At 51.2% G+C, this 12,288-nt stretch overlaps 1 protein-coding gene across 7 annotated transcripts; it reads right to left on the bottom strand.

Annotated features, from left to right (window-relative positions):
- Window positions 1-108: 108 nt before the first annotated feature.
- On the bottom strand, window positions 109-12,020 carry HEPACAM (hepatic and glial cell adhesion molecule). Of its 7 annotated transcripts, none has more exons than XM_027081929.1 (7): window positions 11,329-12,020; window positions 5,186-5,527; window positions 4,229-4,510; window positions 3,838-3,937; window positions 3,075-3,316; window positions 2,870-2,940; window positions 109-2,305 (listed from the first exon to the last, which is right to left on the bottom strand). In XM_027081929.1, the coding sequence occupies exons 1-7, from the start codon at window positions 11,426-11,428 to the stop codon at window positions 2,000-2,002; spliced, it is 1,443 nt and encodes a 480-aa protein (XP_026937730.1). In that variant the 5' UTR covers window positions 11,429-12,020; the 3' UTR covers window positions 109-1,999. The 7 variants fall into 7 exon arrangements, with proteins under 7 accessions (XP_026937730.1, XP_026937731.1, XP_026937732.1 ...); XM_027081930.1 differs by having other exon boundaries at window positions 2,870-2,937; XM_027081931.1 differs by having other exon boundaries at window positions 3,087-3,316.
- Window positions 12,021-12,288: the final 268 nt, after the last annotated feature.

The raw sequence follows: 12,288 nt of genomic DNA, 5'->3' as shown, positions 1-12,288 counted from the left end.
AGGATGAAGGATGACGGAGGGATGTGAGAAGAAAAGAGAAAAGGGAAATGACTGGTATTTTTAGGCTGTTTGTTTGTTCTCCTTGATTAAGTGGAATAAAGTTGTCACTTTATTTCATCAAAAGTTTATTGAGCATCCAGTATGTGCTAGGCACTCTGCTAGATGCCAGTAATACAAAGATGAAGATCAAAATGAAACAAAAACAAAACCACTCCCCCCTCACCCCATTTAAGGCAGATTTGGCTTGAGCCTGGGAAGCCGGCCCCTCAGGGATGCAGAACCGGGGTTTGGAATACAACTTGCCTGCATCTCACCTTAATCTTCACCCTTGCCTCTCAAGGCTGACCAGCATGTACCCATCTCCAAGTCCTGCATCTTCCACCTGCCTGAACAACTTTCCCCTGCATGCATTATCTCCTTCTAGATGAGGCACCTGGGGAAGTAAGGGGAGCAGTTCTGGCTAAGGAAGGGGAGCTGCAAAGGCACACCTGCTCAGAGGAGCCTGCAGAAGTGCATAGGGGCAGGGAGCTGGGAAGGGCACGAAGTCCAGGTAAGAGCAGAGGGGACCAACAAGAAATGTTGTTGCCCTTGGGGCTGGGACAAAACTGGCCCCAGTGTGGAGTGGTGGGGAACAGGGACCTTGAGAGTCGCTCTGTGGGATGGTGCAGAGTCGGAGCAGGAGCTTAGGAAGTTAAGGAGGGACCAGGGATGCACTAGAGGCCTCAGGGGAGAGAGGTCAGAACACAGCGAGGGACTTCTTCTCTTTCAGCTTTTTAATTGCGCTCTCTCTTCGCACGGTAGATTACTGTTCCTACAAACTGTTCAAGAGGCGGCGGCATGGGCGTGGCCTGGGTACACAGTGGACCAACCTCTCGGTACTCTGCTGTTTGTGTGACTGGGGAGTCTGCCCTTGTCCTGTCTCCTGGGACCTGAGCATCTGGGAGCAGGCCAGGTGAGAGGCCAGAGGCCAAGGGTTCCATCATGTCTCCAAGACATGCTGGGGAGCAATAAGCCTCCTCCTCCCCCTACCATTTTTGGGGAGAGTGGAACTTCATCCTCTTACAGCTGGAGGAAGCCCAACAACTTTCCGGGGGATAATGATTGTTTGAAAGGCTTGTTTTGGACAAAGCCAGGGAGAAGCCATAGGTATGAGGGGTCAAAAGACAGATCTTCACTTGATTTAGCCTTCTGGGCCTGAAGAATGAGTGAGAAGCCCCTTCTCTATGGAACAGAGATGGAAAGAATGCCGGGCACGCCGCTGAGGGAGGCTTTGGGAGGAGGCCAAGCGTGGGAGGCTTGAATCCTTTGCTCTTGCTAGAACCCCGGTAGCGGGGCAACGGAATGTATTGTACTTGAGCTCCTCCTTCACCAACTGGTAGGTACCGAGGTACCATATGCCTGAGAAGGGTGCTCCAAGGTACTGCCTTCACAATGATTCGCTGGATGCTGAGAACAGCCCTCTGTACACCCAGTAAAGGGCATTGGACTTCCCCTTAGTTTAGGACAGTTGTACGTTTGAGGCAAGTGGCCTCTCTAATCTGGGCTTGCCAAAAAAGTTCCCCAGGAATCAGGAGTTTGTTCGGAGGGAAGGGTAATGGGTGGGAAGCGTGAGGGCGCCCTAGGAAGGGCATAGGATAGTCAAGGGGGTTAGGTTACTGATGTTAGTTTCCATAAGCCCCTCCGGGGATTGGGCCGTAAATTTAATAATCTATATGGTCCTAAGAGGGCACAACCCACACCCACTGAGAACACAACTAAAGAGCCGGGAGCAAACGTAACCCGGTTTCACCACCTGATCCACCCTCCGCCTTCCCGCCGCGTCCCCCATCTGCGCATGCTCACAATCGTCCACGCGCCGGAACCCTAGCGCTGAGTGAGGACCTCCATCTCCCCTCGCCCCTCGCCCCTCGCCCCTGGCGGGCTGCTGCCCCACTGCCCTGCCCTCCCCCGGGCCGCGGGCAGCAGTGCGCGGGCGCCTCCCGGGGGGTCCCGAGGAGGCTCAGGCGCTGATCTCCACCGGGCCGGCCTCGTCTTGCTCGCGGATCAGGTGCACGCCGCCCGCAGTCCGCAGTGTGCGCGAGGCGCTGCGCGAGCGGCCGGGCGAGCTCGGGGCCCGGGGCGGCGACGTGTGCGTCCGGCCCGTGGCGGGGGAGCGCGCTGGAGAGCGCGGATAGCGGCGGGCAGAGCGGCTGGGCAGCCCCGGCGAGCGGCCCGGCACGGCAGGCGACACGGAGTAGCCGGGCGGGCCGGGCTCAGTCGCGCTCCGAGGCTCCGGGGCGGGGTTCTCCTCGGGCTCCGGAGAGTCCTGCAAGGACACGTGCCGCGAGGGGTCAGCGGACAGCCGGCCAGGGCTGGGAGCGCGCCTGCTGTTCCAGGGCGCTGGGAATACCGAGGTGGAGGGGACATAGTTCCCTCCACACTCCGACTGCCTGGAGGGCTGCAGGCGTAGGTCTGTTTTTGCTTGCAACGCAGGACACTTGATGTGGTGCCTGGCACATAATAGGTGCTCATTAAATGTTGAAATGCATTAGTTTGAGTGCTTTGTCCACTTACTCTGCACCTTCCACCTGCCTTGGACAGCATGGGACAGAGTTGGTTTATGGAATAGTAGGGAAATAACCAGAGACAGTGTCCAAAGACCTGGGTTTGAAGCCTAGATTTGCCACTGATTTACTTGTTTGATCCTGGGCAAGTCATTTCACCCCTGTCAGCCGTATTTTTCTCATCTCTAAAGTGGGGATGACACAAATATTTCTTAGGGTTATTCTGAGTCCTAGAAAGGTATATCTATATGGTATGGCTACGTAATACCAGAACATGGTAAGGGCTGGTGGAGTGTTTGTGGGGCGCCCAGCCCGAAGCTGCTCACCTTGTCCTTCAGGATGTAGAGTGCCATGGGGTTCTTCCGCTCCTGCTCTCCACTCCGTGGGAGGGTGTCTGCTGCACGGAGCAAAGAATGGGGTGGCTGGCCCAGGTACAGAACCCTTTCCACCAGCCAGCACCTACACTCTTTGCTTCCTGATGGCCAGGTAAGGCCATCGGGAAGCCAGCCTCCACCAAATGGTCTGGAATACCTGAGGTCCTACCTTGGCCGCTCCTCTCCCTGCTCTGCAGTCTTCGTGCAGTTGGTGCAGGAAGGGGCCCTGCAGAGCTGGCTTCCTTGTCGCCCATTTCGGCCTTTTCCCAGCAGCTTACTGATCTGAGTGAAGATGGGACGGGTGAGTGCGTGGCTGGGAGCTCACCTTCTGCTTTCAGGCGGTCATCATTCTGATCCATATATTCCAGGGAGTTTTGCTTCTCCAGCTTCCTCTTCTTCCTGCAAATCAACCCAGCACCCTGTGAACAGAGCTGTCGAGTGTGAGCAGGAGAAGTTCTGGGGGCGAGGACACTGGGGGGATCTGATGGCCACAAACGAGGCCTTGTAACAGGAAGACGGGCTGAGTGCGGTGGGAGGGGGAGTAGTCCAGAGCTTTGGGATGCATCCCATCTAGGTTTGCCTCCTGAGTCCGTCCCTAGCATTGTGACTGTGGGCTAGTCATCTAACTAATCCGAGTCTCAGGTCGTTGTCTGTAAGCTGCAGATAATCACATTTAAAGGTAACACCCTAACCACAAACACAGTGCCTGGCTCACAAAAGGTGCCGTGTAAGTGAAACCAGCATTCATCGTGCTGGGGTTGTCAGGGTTGTGAGCACAGAATGTGGTAAGATGGATCTCCTGGGAAGAGGTGCGGGGCCCTGGGAGGAAAGGCGTTTAAAGAGACGAAGGAAAAACAGAGCTTGGGGCTGGGATGGGTTGAAGGATTCAGGTGCTCAGGGAGAGGAACTTGGAGAGTTACCCAGACTTTCTGGACGGTTTCCAGCAGGCACAGACTGTCACCAAGGTCACAAGGAGGAAGATGCCTCCTGTGGACAAGATTATGTAGAGGGAGCTTCTTCCTAGGGAGAGAGAGGCAGAGAGTGGGGAGAGACTTCAGAGGGGGCAGGAGGTGTGGTGAGGAGAGCTTCCTGCGGCCGAAGAAATAGAAAAGGAACCCCAGGCAGCATGGCTGGCCAGTGGTGGACCTTGCCCAGAGCTCACTTCCTACCTGTGGCTGTCCTCCAGGGAGAGCTGGCCCATCTCTGCCTCTCTCCCCCTCCAGTGGCACTCTGTCTGGGATGTCCTTAGCCTCTCATGGGCACCTGCCTCTCAGGGCTTTGAGTCCCAAGGGAGGGCAGCGGGAGACTCACTGTATACGGTGATCTTGACGGGCAGGCTGCGGCCCTGGCTGATGGGGTTCTCCACCACACAGCTGTACAGGTCGTCGTCCTCCATGAGCACGCGGGTGATGGTGAGCACCTTTTGGTCGGGGGACAGGAGCATCCGCGAGTCGTTGAGGAGGGGCTTGCCGTCCTTCAGCCATGTGTAGCTGGGCTTGGTGCCGTTCTCGTGCGAGCAGTTGAGGGTAAAGGCCTCGCTGAGCTCCAGCACCGTGGTCGAAGCCACTAACACCTGGGGCCTCGAAATGGGCACTGAGCCCGGGGGTGGGGGGAGCCTGTGAGCCACAGGCCAAAAGCATCTCCCTTCCCCTTCTTAACTGCCTACCTTCCAACTCAGTCTGCAGTATTGAGAGATCGTCACTCCAGCTCTTTACCACCATCCATCCACCCATCCATCCATCCATCCACTCACTCATCTATTTACCCACTATTTATTGAGCACATACTGAGCACAGGGAGTACAATGCCAAACAAGACAGCTATGGTCCCTGCCCTCGTGGACCTTCCCTTCCCTTCTTCCCACATACCTTTCCAAGATGTCTTAAACTGACCCAGCCTGGAAGATATTTTAGTTGGGCTAAGCTTAGGTCGAAATAGGTTCAAATATTGGCTCTACCACTTACTAGCTGCCTGAACTTATGCCCCAGTTTCCTCATCTGCAAAATGGGGTCCATGATATTAACTACCCCTAGATTATTATGAGCATTACATGAGTCAATATAGGCAAAGCACTTACAATCGTTTCTGGCACGTAGTAAGCGCTGTATACGTGTTAGCTATGGCCTATCTGCCAACCTCTAACATTCCAGTTGGCTCACTCCCAAGCGGCTTTTGTGTAGCTTTTCCTGGGGTCTAGCTAATATACTGGGTGGACGTGGCCCCAGTTCCAGTCACCAGTCCCGCCTCCTTCCCTGCCAGAGACTTTACCATCTACAGTGAGGTTGATGGTCTTCTCTCCAGTGAAGGTGTCATCGGTGATAGAGATCTCAACCTCATAGGTGCCCTCGTCGGCCAGCTGCAGGTCGCTGAGAAGCAGGGAGCCGTTTTCAAAGAGGCGGATGCGGTCTCGGTAGTCAGGCCGCAGGGTACCGATGACCTCTGTGCCGATGGACTGAACCACGGTCACTGGCTTGTCCCGCTTCAGCTGCCACTTGACAACGGGTTTGTCACTGCTGGTGCTGCTGTACTGCACAGAAAGCAGGGCCGCCTTCCCCACTGTGCCATGGATCAGGCGAACCGGGCTGGTGATGTTCACCGCCTCCAGGGGCTCTGTGGACAGAGACCCACGAGGTGAGGGCAGCGTCAGGCCCTGGCTCCTAACGTCACTCCCATCTTCGAGTCCTCTGGTCTCTCCATGCCTCACCCTTCTGAACCCTTCACTCCCTGTCAGTCCTTCCTTCTTACCCTTCGACTGTAGCTCTGGCCCCTCTGCTCCCCTGTCATCCCTCACACCCATCCCTTTGCCCTCAATCCTTCTTCAATCTGGACCTCTGCCTCTGGAGGTTTTCCCTATTGCCTTCCTCTTGAGGAAGATTCCAGGTAACCCATACCTTATGTGGCCCATTTATGGAAATATGTATTGAGACTCCCCATGTGCCAGGCACTGTTCTATGTCCCCAGGATATATCAGTGAGCAAAACTGACAAACATCCCTACCCCCTGAAGCTTATAGGTCATTAGACCCTAGAGTGAATTTGTCAGATTTTCTCCTTAATTGGGCATTGGGAAAGTGAGGGATGGAGAAAGCATGGAAATGTAGATTCCCAAAGAAAGGAGGGTGTCATGAGACAGTGCCAGTAGAGGGCAAGTTTAGGGGCCTGAGGACAACTGGACAACTCTCCAGTCATACCAAGAGCCTCCCCTATCCTTGTCCCAGCTGCACGTGGCATCATACTAGGCCTGCCCAGGGCAGAACAGTCGTGGAGATTCACCCAAACTCCAGCCCAATTTGCATCCCCTATGGAAGAGGGATTTGGGACAGGTCAAGCAAAGAGCTTGGAGTCAGAAGACCTTGTAAGATTGGGCTCCACTGCTTACTGGCTGTGAGAATTTGGGCAAGTCATCCTTCTAGGCCTCACTCTTCTCTTTTAGAAAATAAGGATGATAACGATAACAAGAGCAAGTGTCTTCTCCAGTTCACAGTGCAAAAGCATGATCTGTATGTCAGTTACTGTGGTGTAGGGGAGAGAACACAGGATTGAGCATCAGAGATCGGGGCCCTATTGTTGACTTAGGACCTGGGAGAAGTTGCTTGTCTGTTCAGGGCTCAGATTTCCCACAGGTCAAATGAGTGGTAACGAGATGGTCTCATGGTTTGTTCCAGCCCTGTAGTTAGTTCTGGGATTTTACCATCTTGTCCGATGGCAGCCCCATCCAGAGACACATCTCACATTTCAGAGATCTCTTAGGAACTTTGGGGCCTGAACACTTGCTGCTCGTTGGCCTTGTACCTGGCCTTGCAGAGCAATACAGCCACCTGAGGGAGGGGTCTTCTGGAGAGGATGTCAGCTAGGAACAGGACTGAGTTTAGCTGAATAGACACATACGTGTCAGGTTCTCTGTTCCTCTGCACCCCCAGCTGCTTCCTTTGACTGTCATTGCCTCTGAAGTTCCCTCCTTCTTTCTCACCCCTGTTTCCCACTCTGCTACTGCTGCAGTGTAGATTTGGAGAAGGTGAGCTGTACCTTTCCAATCCCTATTCCTCTCCTTGTACCTCGAGGACCCAGACCAAACCAGGAGGCAATGGAACTAAAAGGTTAGTTGTGGAGATCGAAGCAAATTTTTTTTTTTTTCTTGCGGTACGCGGGCCTCTCACCACTGTGGCCTCTCCCGTTGTGGAGCACAGGCTCCGGACGCGCAGGCTCAGCGGCCGTGGCTCACGGGCCCAGCCGCTCCGCGACATGTGGGATCTTCCCAGACCGGGGCATGAACCCATGTCCCCTGCATCGGCAGGTGGACTCTCAACTACTGCGCCACCAGGGAAGCCCGAAGCAAATTTAATTTAAAAACATATCCAGTCCATTTTGGGAGCAAATGCATTGTTAAGTAATGAGCTTATCATCTATGGAATTGGTCAAGGAAATGCCAATTGACTCTTCTTTCACCTCCTTGTGCTTCCATTTCCTCCTCTGAATAGTGAGGTGGTGGGACCAGATGATCTCTAGGGGCCTTCCCCACCCTGACATTCTATGATCCATCACCTGTCAAGGATGTTACAATCATAAAACCTTAAGCATGGAAGAAACTACCTTAATGATGAAAGCCACCATATGTATGACTCTTATATACTTGTTACTGAGAGGAGTCTCAATTGGCAGGAGTTAGAATGGACAAAATCAACTATTTTCAAAAATTTTTAATTAAAGGTATTTTTGTTCCCACAGAACTTTATAGAAATTGAAAAGAAATGAAATTTAGTTCTAGTTCACCTGATTTGGTCAAAGAGGTGGTGAGGACCAGAGCCCTGTCCTCCCCAGTACCTCGGGGTGCTGCTAGGAATCCTTATGGCTCTGTGTATCAGGCTGAAATCGTTTGGCTACATGGTCCTTAAGATTTCTCCAGCTCTTAGTTTCTGTGATAATTTAGATGGGATTTCCTGCCTCGCATCTGCTAGCCCGGAGATGGAAACAACCTAAGTGTCCATCATTGGATGAATGGATAAAGAAGATGTGGCACATATATACAATGGAATATTACTCAGCCATAAAAAGAAACGAAATTGAGCTATTTGTAATGAGGCGGATCTACCTAGAGTCTGTCATACAGAGTGAAGTAAGTCAGAAAGAGAAAGACAAATACCGTATGCTAACACATGTATATGGAATTTAAGAAAAAAAATGTCATGAAGAACCTAGGGGTAAGACAGGAATAAAAACACAGACCTACTAGAGAATGGACTTGAGGATATGGGGAGGGGGAAGAGTAAGCTGTGACAAAGCGAGAGAGAAGCATGGACATATATACACTACCAAATGTAAGGTAGATAGCTAGTGGGAAGCAGCCGCATAGCACAGGGAGATCAGCTCGGTGCTTTGTGACTGCCTGGAAGGGTGGGATAGGGAGGGTGGGAGGGAGGGAGATGCAATAGGGAAGAGGTATGGGAACATATGTATATATATAACTGATTCATTTTGTTGTAAAGCAGAAACTAACACACCATTGTAAAGTAATTATACTTCAATAAAGATGTTAAAAAAAAAAAAGACAGCACCTACAATGTGAAGGTGATCTTAGGACTAAAAGGGTAGAAACCAGGCAAGGGACTTCTTCCTATTGGGTCAGTAGAGGATGGGCTGACTCTAGGATCCCAGAGAATAACATCTTGCAAATCAGATTATCTAGATTTATGGCATGCTGTGTTTATGTCTGTAAATAGTATCCTAGCCTCTAGAAAAGCCTTGTTTGAATGTTCCAGGAATAGGACCGTGATGAATTTAGGAAAGACTCTTTAGGCCATATTAGGTTCAGAGCACTAAGTGTTACTTTCCTGAGGCTAGGTTGGTGATGCTGTCATAAGGGAGTATGGCAAGGGATTAAGGTAAATCTCTGGGAGCCAGGGTCACATGGTCCAGCCCCCCTTTTAGTGCCAATCTTAAAAATACATTTCCCAGCCTCCCTTGCAATTAATTATGATACTACTGAGTTCTAGCCAATAATACTAGTAAAAGTTGTAGACACCATTTACAGGCTGATTTAGAAAAACCTCCCTCCTTTTCTTTTTTCATCCTCTACCTAAAGGAAATGAAGATAAATCTCAGACAGACCATGGGAAACACATGTCAAAGCTGATAGCACTCCATCAGCTTGGTGCCTGAAAAACCTCACGGAACAGTCTTTCCTCATCCCAGGCCTAGCTCGAACCCGTGTACCCCTGCATTGGCAGACGGATTCTTAACCACTGTGCCACCAGGTAAGTCCCTAATGGTAACCTTTTAACTGGCATATCCAATGGGCTCTTTCAGGTCCTTATTATACTGGGCTCCTTGATACATTTGATGATGATTGTCCGGGAAACTCCCAACTCCCTTCATTTTCTGGATACCACAGTCTCCCAGGTCTCCCTCTGTGTCTCTGATTGTTCCTTCTGGGTCTCCTCAGTGGGCTTGATTCTCTGCCTTCCTCTGCAAATCTTGGGGTTCCTCAATGTTCCGTATTTAGCTCATTTTCTCCTCCAAGGTAATATTTATTCATTATCCTTGTTTTAAATCTCACCTCTTGGCTGACAGTTTCCAAATACTTCTCTCCAACCCTCCAGCTTTAGGTTATTCAACATTTTCCCACAAATGTCTCATAGGCGTTTCAACCTCAACGTGAGCGCAACACTAGCTATCATATCTCCCAACCTTGCCCCATTTTTAAAAGTTATGGTTTCACACTGAAACCCTACCTCCTTCTCTAGATCGCTTCACTTCCTATAAATCACTAGGTCCTGACTTTCCCTCCAAAATATTATCTCAACATCCCTCACTCCCCCTCTCTTTATTCCAATTCCAGCCCAGGTCATTTCTCTCCTGAACTATTGCAATAGCCTCGCTATGGTTTGACTTGTGTCCCCTAAAATTCATATCTTGAAGTCCTAACCCCAAGTATCTCAGAATGTGACCTTATTTTGCCGTGTGGTCATAGCCAAGGTAATAAGCTAAGATGAGGTCATGCTGGAGTGGGGTGGGCCTCTAATCGAAGATGACTGGTGTCCTTTTAAAAAGGAGAAATTTGGATAGACACACAAGCACAGGGAGAATGCCATGTGAAGATTAAAGTTAATCTGTCACAGCCAAGGAACTCCCAGAAGCCAGCAGAGAGCGCTGGAACAGAACCTTCCCGAGGGCCTTCAGAGGGAGCGCAGCCTTGCCAGCACCTTGATCTGGAACTTTTAGCCTCCAGAGCTGTGAGACAATACATTTCTGCTGTTGAAGCCACCCAGTCTATGGTTCCAGCAAATGGATACAGGCTTCCTTTCCTATCTTGCTTGCCTGTAGTTTCACCTCCAATGCCTCACTGGAGAGTGAGGGATCTGAGCTATACTCTGGCCCTGCTGGTTCCCAGATTAAAAACCATTCAATGTCCTCCCCCGCTCCCATTGTTTGCAAATTATATTACGGTTTCCTTAGCAGGGTTTACCAGACTCACCTAACTCCACCCACACTTTCTTCTCCAGCAGCGGTGACTGACTGGGCTGCTCCTAACATGTGATACCATTTCAAGCTGTTGACCTTGGCGCATTTTCCCAACTATAATGCTCACTCCCACACCTATCTGTTTTTCTCATCTTTTAAAATTCAGTGCAGACATTCCCAGGAAACCTCCCCTGATATTCCCCCACTCCCATTCTGTACCACCAGCGCCAGCTTCCTGATGGGGTAGGTGACCTCTCTCTGATTCTTGGAACCCTCTGCCTCTCTGACTCATAGTAGTTTCTGCATTTTATTAAAATGATCTCTGCATCTTATTTGCCCCACTAAATTGTGAATTCCTAGGCTCTCTGGAATAGTGTGTGTGTGTGTGTGTGCGTGCGTGTGCGCACATAAGCACATGTATTTCAAATAAGATCATTTCTCCAAGAAGTTGGTAGGGGGAGGTAGGTGTCTATGGCGTGTGTGTTACGCATAGGTTGGTGTTACTCTCCCAAACCAGGAGGCTTATTATCTCCAAAGCTTCTTTCATCTCCCTTGTTATTTTACACTCAGAGAAGCCAGGGTGGCGGCTGGGGAGACACAAAACCAAGATTTCCCCACCCCTCCAAGGCCCACCATAGTCCCTCGGAAAGAATGCCGGACTGGCCCACGCCAACAAGACATCCCATCAGAAACAGCTCATTGCCCTCCATCTAATGTACTGAATGCCGTGGGAGCTGCAAAGTCATGCAGGCTTTGGGGGATGGGGGGCAGGGGCCGGGTAGGAGGCACACAGAATGAAGAAATACATTCAACACGAATGCCTGAATTCACTGAGATGCTTCCCACGGTGGCTAAGCATTCTCCCCTCCTCCCACCCCAAAGGCATTCTGGCCCTCAGCTCTCCCCTCCCTCTCCTTCGAAAGCCCCGGGTCCCTTCTCCAGACCCTGTCTTACCCTCTGGTCTCCTACCTGTCTGGATCAGAAGCAGGTAGAGAAAAGGAGTGAGGCGCAGGGCATTGAAGGCTCTGGACAGGGCTTCCCTTTCTCTCTTCATTTTGGGTGGCGTTCTCCAGCTCTGGTGCACACAATTAGCATGATTTCTCCACTCTGGGCACGTCCCTTTGTACCACTCGGAGTTTCTCTGCCCGAACACAACCCTGCCAAGTTCTCTCTGAATACACAGAGCTCTGTGTGTTGCTGGACTTGTTCTTTCCTCTCTTTCAGACCTGGCATTTTCTAGTTTCAAAGCCCTACATCCCGGGTTCGGAGGAGAGTATCTGCTTGGGAGATAATCTCCAGCACAGGGTTCAGTCTGATGGGTCCCAGCAGCCTAGCAGTTCTTTGCCGGCCTGTGCTGAGCCCCACTGCCAGGGGGAGATGAGGATTTGGGCTCAATGAATGGACTGGGCTGGGACACACACTAAACTGGACCTTGTGTGTCCCAACCTGTCCTGTCTCCACCTCACGCTCCCTGTTCCTGCGAAGGAGGGTGTGCGCCAGGGACACGCCTCAATAAGCTCTGAAAATGGAGGGAGAGGAGCTTTTCAAAAGCTGGGGGATGAGAGATTCCAGAAACTGCTGAAGAAATGGAAAACTCCTGTTCCACCCCAAAGAAAGAAGATTGGAATATGGCTTGAATTCTATTATTTTCATACCTGTCCTGGTGCTGCTTGGGCTTCTCTCTCTATCATAGAATCACGTAGATGCTGGGGACCTTTCTCCAGAAGCTACTCTGCTCATTCCCCAGCCTCCAGCCCATTTCCTAGAACATGTCAGAACAAAGACGAAGGTAATAGCCCAAGAGCCTGGGGTTCTGTCACCAGCTACAGCCCAGCCGTTTCCTCAAGTCTTGAGGCGTGATGAAGAGAGACACCCCAGCTCTACCCTGACCCTTCATTACCACGTCCACATCCT

The sequence above is a fragment of the Aethalodelphis obliquidens genome, unplaced genomic scaffold, assembly GCF_003676395.1.
Source record: "Aethalodelphis obliquidens isolate GAN/ISIS:26980383/991018 unplaced genomic scaffold, ASM367639v1 scaffold46, whole genome shotgun sequence".
Taxonomy (NCBI): domain Eukaryota; kingdom Metazoa; phylum Chordata; class Mammalia; order Artiodactyla; family Delphinidae; genus Aethalodelphis; species Aethalodelphis obliquidens.
The sequence above is the reverse complement of the archived record's forward strand: the minus strand, read 5'-3'. Positions and strand labels throughout refer to the sequence as shown.

Excerpts from the sequence above, each read along its gene's own strand:
- HEPACAM (XM_027081929.1), bottom strand. The coding sequence starts at position 11,428 with ATGAAGAGAGAAAGGGAAGCCCTGTCCAGAGCCTTCAATGCCCTGCGC. Across the intron at positions 3,317-3,837 it reads AAACCGTCCAGAAAGTCTGG|GAAGAAGAGGAAGCTGGAGA; the intron begins GTAACTCTCCAA and ends GTTGATTTGCAG. Across the intron at positions 2,941-3,074 it reads CGGCCAAGGTAGGACCTCAG|CAGACACCCTCCCACGGAGT; the intron begins GTATTCCAGACC and ends TGCTCCGTGCAG.